The following is a 10,000-nucleotide window of genomic DNA, read 5'->3' as shown; positions in this document are numbered from 1 at the left end:
TTCTTCATGTTCTTCACTTTCATGCTTCCTTTTCATTGGCATCTAGATATTGAAATGCAGAACTATCCCCAAGAGCCCAGCTCATTGGGTAAGCTTAAAATGAGGAAAGAATTACTTGTTTACATGATGCAGCCCGGTCAGTTCTGCAGAAACCGGAGCCACTGGTTCATTTCCATGCAGCCTGTGATGAGAATGGAGAAGGAACAACATAGTGTTTACAGATTAGTATGGAAATGAGAAGGGGGGTAAGAAGTAAAGTGAGGCCAATGTGTACACATGATGTCATGTGTCTTATGGTTTATGTACTGTAGATGGCCCTGGTGCACAGCGGACATATTGTTTAGAGCTTCCTTGTACGAGAACAATGACGTATGCGCTTGTTCTGTGTGTTATCTGTGTGAGTCTGTGTGTTATAAATGGGTTGATCTGAGTGTTGATGCATGCCTTTGGGTTGGCATATGAAGTGTGTGTGTGTGTGTGTGTGTGTGTGTGTGTGTGTGTGTGTGTGTGTGTGTGTGTGTGTGTGTGTGTGTGTGTGTGTGTGTGTGTGTGTGTGTGTGTGTGTGTGTGTGTGTGTGTGTTTTTCCCCTTGCGTCGTCATTGCTAAGAGCTGTGATGGATTTGCTCATTAAGGTTGCCCTATTTTAACAACAGCTTGGATGTTGATTACCTATTGCCAGCCATTTCACAATCTACCCGCTAGAGAGGGTGGGTTATCCTCTAGTGAGGGTAGGTTACCCGCTAGTGAAGTAAGGTTAACCTCTATTGAGGGTAGATTACCCTCTCGTGAGGCTCATCTACATAAAAGGTCTCTGATATTCTATGATCTCTGGAGAGAGACTCATGTTGAAGCTGTACGTGGTGATGTCTTGAGGTTAAAGACCACACATGATGATGGATTACCCTCTAGTGAGGGTAGGTTGCTCTCTCTGGCTGTCCACTCAGAAGCGTGATGGATTGATCAGCCAGTTAATAGACCTTGAATACCATATTTAGAAAAACTATGGGAAATAAATGTCCTGTTTAAGGGCATGTGTGAGATCTCTCTCTGCCATCAAAACACTGTTTTTGGATTAAAGTAAAAATGCCAATCACGGAAACAAGTGCTGATTAGGTACTCAAGAGCAATGTACGAATGACGTGAATATAATGATGGCGGAAATGTTGGTGGTTGTGGTTTGATTGTTTGGGGACAACATTAAACAGTAGTTTGTTTTACCAGAAGCCTGTGTGTTCTTTGAAGGGTGTGATGCACATTGGTGGAGCTTAATTAAATAGTTACAGATCAACGCACGCACAGATACAAACACACACCATGATATCACACCCTAGCAAATACATATAATCGTCCATGTACCTGGCACAGCTAATGGCCTTGAATAGCATTTAACCTGAAAATTGAGTTCATGGCCTCCCGCCAAGTACCATATCTATGATGACCCTTGTGTGTTTATGGCTTTGTGTGCGGGTGTGTTTAAATGTATTTATGTGTGTGTGTTTGTGTGTTTGTGTATGTATGTGTGTGTGTATTTGTGTGTGTGTGTGTGTGTGTGTGTTTGTATGTATGTGTATGTTTGTATGTGTATGTGTGATAACGTGTCTAGTTGTGTGTGTATCTGTGTCTGTGAGGCTGTGTGTGTGTATTTATGTGTTTGTTTGTATGTGTGTGTGTTCCCAGTTTCATAGTGTGTGACTTGCTTTTCCACATTAATTGAATCTGGAGAATTAGGCCATAAGACGCACCACAGCCCACACTGTATTACGTAGGGCTTACTGTAAATACCTTCCCAATTTGATAACAGCTTCCTCATGGGAGACACCCTATTGTACGGACGGAACCTGTTTGTGTTGGGCGTACTCACATTTTCCCACCCTTAATTTCTTAGGAAGGTGAGTGAATGGCATCCGACAAAGGGTATAGAGGTAGCTTTGCTTGGAACGTGACCACACCACAGGGAAGCAACCAGCGAAAGATCAATTCAGGCCACAGTGGGGCCCCCATGCTGAACGGTGGCCGAAACCAGCCCCTGACCCATCCCTAAGTCATAAACACATCTCGCTTGCGTTTAATCTCCCTAGTCACGCAATGCAATGGCCTTTCAGTGTTTAAACAACCAGAGACTCTTTCAGGACACACAAATATAAGGTCAAACATTCCCTAAAACAGGAAGTAATTAGGAACGTTAAGAACCCCACCTTCAAACATAGGTTTGTTGGCCAATGCTATTGTTGACTAAGAGTGCTAGCTCTATTACCATGGTGTGGATGTGAGTGACGCTATAAACAGGCATGAATTCAATTGGTTTGTTATACCTTCACGGCTTAGGTTCGTGCGCTGGTGGTTTCTTTGAGACAACATTTCAGGGTCCGTGTTCATTGTTTGTTTTTGTTTGCGTCATAGGAATAACAGCGGGATCCAGCAGTACCCAAGGGTCCTCTCTGAACACGAGCCCCACCGATGGCTCCGATACAACGATCGCTCTGCCCACCTCACCGCCCGGAACCTCAGGCACAACGAACACAGCTCCGGGCCGTCTCACCATCTCCATGGTGACGTCCACAACCACACCTACCACACCGTCAAATACAATGGAACCAAGCCCTGGGAATACTACATCTTCAGTGAGCCCCAACACCAACAGCACCGCTGGTCCAAATGAGGGTTCCTCCACCCTTGCTCCTTCAACAACACCAACCATGTTTAATTCAACGGAAAACACCACTGGCCCAATGTCTCCTTCGCCGCCCGCGAACAGTAACTCAACGACCAGCCCTGTCACATCCCCCACCATCCCAGGTAACACCACCCTAGACCCCACTGGGAACAACTCCACCTCTGGTCCGACAACCATCCTGGCCACAACCGATATGACACAAAACAACACAGACATTACTGGGCCCTCTACTTCTCCACCTGAATATTTAAACGCCACGACCAGCCCTCTTCCAACCGCTACCAGTCCAGGTAACACCACCCTAGATCCTGCTGGGAATACCTCCACCTCTCTTCCTACAACCATCCCGGCTACAACCAATACGACAGAAAACATCACAGACATAACTGGGCCCTCTACTTCTCCACCCGAGAACATTACCTCCAACACCAGCCCTTTTCCAACCATCCCAAACCAAGGTAACACCACCCTAGGTAACACCACCCTAGGCCCCGATGGGAACACCTCCACAACCAGCCCTCTCCCAACATCCACCCCAGATAACACCACCCTAGGTAACACCACCCTAGGCCCAGCTGGGAACACCTCCACAACCAGCCCTCTCCCAACATCCACCCCAGGAAACACCACCCTAGGTAACACCACCCTAGGCCCAGCTGGGAACACCTCCACAACCAGCCCTCTCCCAACATCCAGCCCAGGAAACACCACCCTAGATAACACCACCCTAGGCCCAGCTGGGAACACCTCCACAACCAGCCCTCTTCCACCATCCACCCCAGATAACACCACCCTAGGTAACACCACCCTAGGACCCGAGGGGAACACCTCCACCACCAACCCTCTCCCAACATCCACCCCAGGAAACACCACCCTAGGTAACACCACCCTAGGACCCGATGGGAATACCTCCACAACCAACCCTCTCCCAACATCCACCCCAGATAACACCACCCCAGATAACACCACCCTAAGTAACACCACCCTAGGACCCGATGGGAATACCTCCACAACCAACCCTCTCCCAACATCCACTCCAGATAACACCACCCTAGGCCCCGCTGGGAACACCTCCACCCCCGGTCCTTCAACACCACAGACCACGTCAGGTAGGCACCAAATTCGCTTAAAGCCTACAGGTCAAATCCCAATTTTGATGTAAATATCAAAGTTCTTTAATTAGTTGAATGAAGAACATTAACACGCCACACTATGCTATCTCATACCATCTCTGTATATTACGTACCTTGCAGAAAGGAACAACGGAACCACAGCAGGTCTTCCCACCACTACCAGACCACCAGGAATAGGCGAGTAACTTTATTGAATGCCTGATTGTAATTGTTCCTATAATGAGGCTGATTTTGGTGATGGTGGCGAATTTTTTTGCATGGACTCATTAGGCATGACCAGAGTCTTCCAAACGGCTAGCTAGACCTATTGCTGAAGCTAGCAAGCTGGTCATGTGTTTTTTTGGGGGGAGGCTTTTTAGGGGTGGACATTTTTAGGTTGGATACTTTCAAAGTCTAGCTTATTCTTGATGGTTTCTCCATCTCGCCTCCTCTAGCTTTAAGTGTGCTGAGTACCTTCTCTTACTGTCATTAGTGTGTCCTGCCGTCTCGTGCCCTCCTGACAGTGTTTGCCTGCAAGGGATCTGTCAGTGCTTTGCCGGGCGCTTCATGGTGAATGGCACCTGCGAAATGGGTAAGGGTCAAGACAAGTAGTTCTTCGTTGTTAATAATCATAATCAGTATCCAGTTGGGTTGTGGATAATGATGGTGACAGTGATGATGATGAGTATGATGATGATGATGATGTTGATGACAATGAGAATGAGGATAATGACCCCTTATTGATGTCATCCTCAAGCGTCTTTGAATTTTTGAAAAGTGCTTTATAAAACAAATTGACTATTATTATTTTTTTTATTATTATTATCTTAAATCCTTCTTGCTTTTCCTTCGACTCAGCTCAAGTTTTCCCTGGAGAGCTTCATATCGTCAATTTGGAGTTTATGAACGAAATGGCCAACAGTTCCTCGCAGATATTCCTGACCACCGCAGCCAATATTTCCAGTGCGGTAGGTCTTCCTTGAAAAAAGGGTCTTTGGAAGCCTATCTTCTCTCCCTCACTGGGCTATAACATGTCCCTCTCTCTACCAGGGGTCTATATATATATATAATAACACAAACTTCTTTTGACGTCACAGCTCAGAGGATTCTTGTGGAGCACGCCTGGATATATTAGGACCGACGTTGTTGCTCTGGCGTAAGTTTTTCTACTTTTCTCCCTGCACTCCACTGGCGACCTTGTGAGGATCAACTATTATTCATTGATTCTCGCCGTTTCCTCTGAACTGCAGGCGCGGAAGTGTGCTAGCAACAGTCAATAACGTGTTCCAGAATTCCAGCGCCACTCAAGAATCCGTTAACGCTGCAATCGACGACGGCATCGAGAACTCCCCCCCAAATGGAGTGTTCATCAATACCACATTTACAGGTGCGTGCGTGGTGCACACCTCATGCCTATTTCGACAGGACCTTTTCTATGTGCTCAAAAGCCCAATGGTCAACTTTTAAACGCTGCTTTTGATTTCCTCTCCCTGTGTTTTCCTCAGCAACTGACCTGTGTGCAAGGCTGCCTCCTGCCTGTGATTCTTTGTCGACTAACTGCACGAGCCACAACGGGGTTGTAAAGTGTATCTGTAAAGAAGGCTTCATCCTAAACAACATCTCTCTCAGGAACTGCAGCAGTAAGACCTGCAGTCAACTCACTCATTAGCTGTATTTAATGGGCTGGCTATAGTAGCCGCAGTTAGAGCTATTGTCTGGAAATCACCTGTTGCTCAGGGATAAAAGTAATGATTATTTTTATATGTGTATTATAATTATTATTAATATCATGAGATGTAGTAGTACTAGTAAGGGGGTAGTAATCACCCAACGTCCACCCCAGGGAACAACACTTCAGAACCTGCTGGGAACACATCGACACCGAGCCCTCCTATGACAAGCCCAACCCCAGGCAACAGCACCCTAGACCCCGCCGGGAATACCTCCACCTACGGTCCTACAACCACCCCGGCCACAACCAATACGACAGAAAACAGCACAGACGTTACTGGGCCCTCTACTTCTCCGCCCGAAAATTCAAACGCCACAACCGGCCCTCTTCCAACGTCTACCAGCCCAGGTAACACCACCCTAGGTAACACCACCCTAGGACCCGAGGGGAACACCTCCACCACCAGTCCTCTCCCAACATCCACCCCAGGAAACACCACCCTAGGTAACACCACCCTAGGCCCCGATGGGAATACCTCCACAACCAACCCTCTCCCAACATCCAGCCCAGATAACACCACCCTAGGTAACACCACCCTAGGACCCGAGGGGAACACCTCCACCACCAACCCTCTCCCAACATCCAGCCCAGGAAACACCACCCTAGGACCCGATGGGAATACCTCCACCACCAACCCTCTCCCAACATCCACCCCAGGAAACACCACCCTAGGTAACACCACCCTAGGACCCGAGGGGAACACCTCCACCCCCAACCCTCTCCCAACATCCACCCCAGGAAACACCACCCTAGGACCCGAGGGGAACACCTCCACCACCAGTCCTCCTCCAACATCCACCCCAGGAAACACCACCCTTGGTAACACCACCCTAGGACCCGAGGGGAACACCTCCACCACCAACCCTCTCCCAACATCCACCCCAGGAAACACCACCCTAGGTAACACCACCCTAGGACCCGATGGGAATACCTCCACAACCAACCCTCTCCCAACATCCAGCCCAGGAAACACCACCCTAGGTAACACCACCCAAGGACCCGAGGGGAACACCTCCACAACCAGCCCTCTCCCAACATCCAGCCCAGATAACACCACCCTAGGACCCGATGGGAACACCTCCACAACCAACCCTCTCCCAACATCCAGCCCAGATAACACCACCCTAGGTAACACCACCCTAGGACCCGAGGGGAACACCTCCACCACCAGCCCTCTCCCAACATCCACCCCAGGAAACACCACCCTCGGTCCAGTTGGGATCACCTCCACAACAAGCCCTCCAACACCATCCTCAGGTAGCACCACCCAAGGCCCAGCTGGGAACACCTCCACCCCTGGTCCTTCAACACCACCCTCAGGTAGCACCACCCAAGGCCCAGTAGGGAACACCTCCACAACAAGCCCTCCAACACCTTCCTCAGGTAGCACCACCCAAGGCCCAGCTGGGAACAACTCCACCCCTGGTCCTTCAACACCACCCTCAGGTAGCACCACCCAAGGCCCAGTAGGGAACACCTCCACAACAAGCCCTCCAACACCTTCCTCAGGTAGCACCACCCAAGGCCCAGCTGGGAACACCTCCACCCCTGGTCCTTCAACACCACCCTCAGGTAGCACCACCCAAGGCCCAGCTGGGAACAACTCCACCCCTGGTCCTTCAACACCACCCTCAGGTAACACCACCCAAGGCCCAGCTGGGAACACCTCCACCCCTGGTCCTTCAACACCACCCTCAGGTAGCACCACCCAAGGCCCAGCTGGGAACAACTCCACCCCTGGTTCTTCAACACCACAGACTACGACAGGTTGGCACCAAATCCTCTCAAAGTCTACAATTCAAATCACAATTTTTATTGTAGATTTCATAGTTCTTGATTTGATTTCTTGAATGAAGAACATTAACGCGTCACTCTTTGCCATCTCATGCCATCTCTGTATATTTCGTACCTTGCAGCAAAGAACAACGGAACCACAGCAGGTCTTCCTACCACCACCACCACCACCACCACCACCAAATCACCAGTAATAGGTGAGTAACCGGGTTGAATGCAGCAATAACACATAATTTACTTAAAGTTATTGAAAATGTAACTATAATGAAGATGATTTTGGTGATAGGTGGGAGGAACAAGAGGATATTTAGGTCAAACCACATAGCCCTCTTTGCAAGAAAACAAATAAACAACAAACAAGGTCTCATCGCCCAAGCTAAACTAAACGTCTGGCAATAGCTTAATCATTGAGTGGAGGGAGCCGGTTTCTCCATCTTGCCTCCTCTAGCTTTAAGTGTGTGAGTACCTTCTCTTTCTGTCATCAGTGTGCCCTGCCGTCTCGTGCCCTCCTGACAGTGTTTGTCTGGACGGGATCTGTCAGTGCTTTGCTGGGAGCTACATGGTGGATGGCACCTGCGAAACGGGTAAGGGTCACGACAAGTAATTCTTCCTCTGTTTATGACAATAATCATAATCAGTATCCAGTTGGGTTGTGGATAACGATGGTGACAGTGATGATGATGGGTATGATGATGATGATGATGTTGACGACAATGAGAATGAGGATAACGATCGCCTTATTGATGTCATCCTCAAACGTCTTTGAATTTTTTAAAAGTGCTACATAAAACAAATTGACTATTATTATTGTTTTTGTTATTATTATCTTAAATCTTTCTTGCTTCTCCTTCGACTCAGCTCAAGTTTTCCCTGGAGAGCTTCATATCGTCAGTTTGGATTTTGTTGACGACATGGCCAACAGTTCCTCCGAGATATTCCGGAAAACTTCAGCCAAAATTTCCAGTGAGGTAGGTCGTCATTGAAAAATGGGTCGAACCCTATCTTCTCTCCCTCAGTTGGCTATAACATGTCCATCGCTCCATCAGTTGGCTATAACATGTCCATCGCTCCATCAGTTGGCTATAACATGTCCATCGCTCCATCAGTGGGCTATAACATGTCCATCGCTCCATCAGTGGGCTATAACATGTCCATCGCTCCATCAGTGGGCTATAACATGTCCATCGCTCCATCAGTGGGCTATAACATTTCCCTATCCCCATCAGTCAGTCCCTCCAAAAAAATGTGGCAATTCTTTGTGATTGTTGCGGCCAAAAATCCTTGATTGTGCGTCATGTTTTCTTAAAAAATGCGATGAAATCTGCGGCATATTTATGCAATTTTATGCGATGGAACTGCGGGAACTTGCAAAAATTGCGGGAACTGGGAAAAAATGCGGAAACTTGCGAGTTCACATCACGTAATTACTAATTACTTCACTTCATAACGTTCCCATGGCAACAGGGGGAAATGGCTGCTCTTGTGTGAAGTAAATGCAACATTTTTCAACTTTCTGCTAAGATATATGCGACTTTTTTGCAACGAAAATGCAGGGATTATGAAATCATGCAAGAGAAATCAGCAATTTATGCTGCGAAAGTCCGGCATATTTTAAAAAATGCGGCCCCCGCATGAATATGCAGACTTTGGCTGATTATGCGTTGAATTATGCGATCGCATAATCGCGTTTTTCTGGAGGGACTGATCAGTGGGCTATAACATGTCCCTCTCTCCACCAGTTGGCCATAACATGTCCCTGACTCCCTCAGTGGGCTATAACATGCTCCTCTCTCCACCAGTGGGCTATAACATGCCCCTTTCTCCATCAAGGGGTACTATAATAACAAATACTTATTTTGACATCACAGCTCAGAGGATTCCTCGCTGACACGCCTGGATATGTGAGGTCCGAAGTTCTTTCCCTGGCGTAAGTTTTTCTATTTTTCTCCTGTACTCCACTGGCGACTATGTGGGGATCAATCATCATCTATTGATTCTACTGACTGTTTCCTCTGGACTCCAGGCGCGGCAGTGTGCTAGCAACGGTCAATAACGTATTCCAGAATTCCAACGCCACTCAAAAATCCGTTAACACGGCCATAGTCGACGGCATCAAGAACTCGGGGGGCTTGCTCAACGACACCATATTCACCGGTGCGTGCGTGATGCAGACCACATGCTTATTCCAGCAGGACATTGCCAATGTGCTCAGAAGCCCAATGGTCAACTTGTTAAACGCTGCTTTTCATTCCCTCTCCCTGTGTTTGTCCTCAGCCACCGAGCTGTGTTTAAGGCAGCCTCTTCCCTGTGATTCCATGTCTACTAAATGCCAGAGCCTCAATGGGGTTGCACAGTGTTCCTGTCAAGAAGGCTTCATCCAAAACGTCTTCTCTAGCAAGAGCTGCAGCGGTAAGTCCCACAAACAAGTCGCTCCATAGCTATAGTTAATCGGCTGGCTACAGTAGCCACAGATTGAGTGTTGGTATATTTTGTGGTTGCTAAGGTTACCGCTTTACGACTGCTTAGTTGAGCTCAATATCCACTCAGTGCCCAGACGATATACACAACCCACAGAGAGAAGATGGGGCAGAGCACACACACAAGGCTCATGTCTTCACCGGCCCCCCAGAAAAGACGGATGTACTTTCCATAGAGCAGTTAAAGTGCCTCACAAACTGTCTTCATCT

General features: G+C 48.0%; 1 protein-coding gene across 1 annotated transcript in view; it reads left to right on the top strand.

Annotated features, from left to right (window-relative positions):
- The first annotated feature begins 3,704 nt into the window (after window positions 1–3,704).
- The window catches only part of si:ch211-198m17.1 (uncharacterized), a 12,862-nt gene continuing 6,566 nt past the window's right edge, over window positions 3,705–10,000 (top strand). Inside the window, exons 1-13 of the mRNA XM_056608418.1 lie at window positions 3,705–3,784; window positions 3,929–4,379; window positions 4,646–4,755; window positions 4,885–4,943; window positions 5,038–5,174; window positions 5,293–5,427; window positions 5,631–7,286; window positions 7,436–7,510; window positions 7,799–7,897; window positions 8,172–8,281; window positions 9,182–9,240; window positions 9,337–9,467; window positions 9,588–9,722. Of these exons, the coding sequence (XP_056464393.1) occupies window positions 4,355–4,379; window positions 4,646–4,755; window positions 4,885–4,943; window positions 5,038–5,174; window positions 5,293–5,427; window positions 5,631–7,286; window positions 7,436–7,510; window positions 7,799–7,897; window positions 8,172–8,281; window positions 9,182–9,240; window positions 9,337–9,467; window positions 9,588–9,722 (2,731 nt within the window). The 5' untranslated portion in view covers window positions 3,705–3,784; window positions 3,929–4,354. The remainder of the gene's footprint in view (window positions 3,785–3,928; window positions 4,380–4,645; window positions 4,756–4,884; window positions 4,944–5,037; window positions 5,175–5,292; window positions 5,428–5,630; window positions 7,287–7,435; window positions 7,511–7,798; window positions 7,898–8,171; window positions 8,282–9,181; window positions 9,241–9,336; window positions 9,468–9,587; window positions 9,723–10,000) is intronic.

This window comes from Gadus chalcogrammus, chromosome 2 (genome assembly GCF_026213295.1).
Source record: "Gadus chalcogrammus isolate NIFS_2021 chromosome 2, NIFS_Gcha_1.0, whole genome shotgun sequence".
In the NCBI taxonomy this organism is placed as follows: domain Eukaryota; kingdom Metazoa; phylum Chordata; class Actinopteri; order Gadiformes; family Gadidae; genus Gadus; species Gadus chalcogrammus.
Note: the sequence above shows the minus strand (reverse complement) of the source record. Positions and strands in the feature narration are given on the sequence as shown.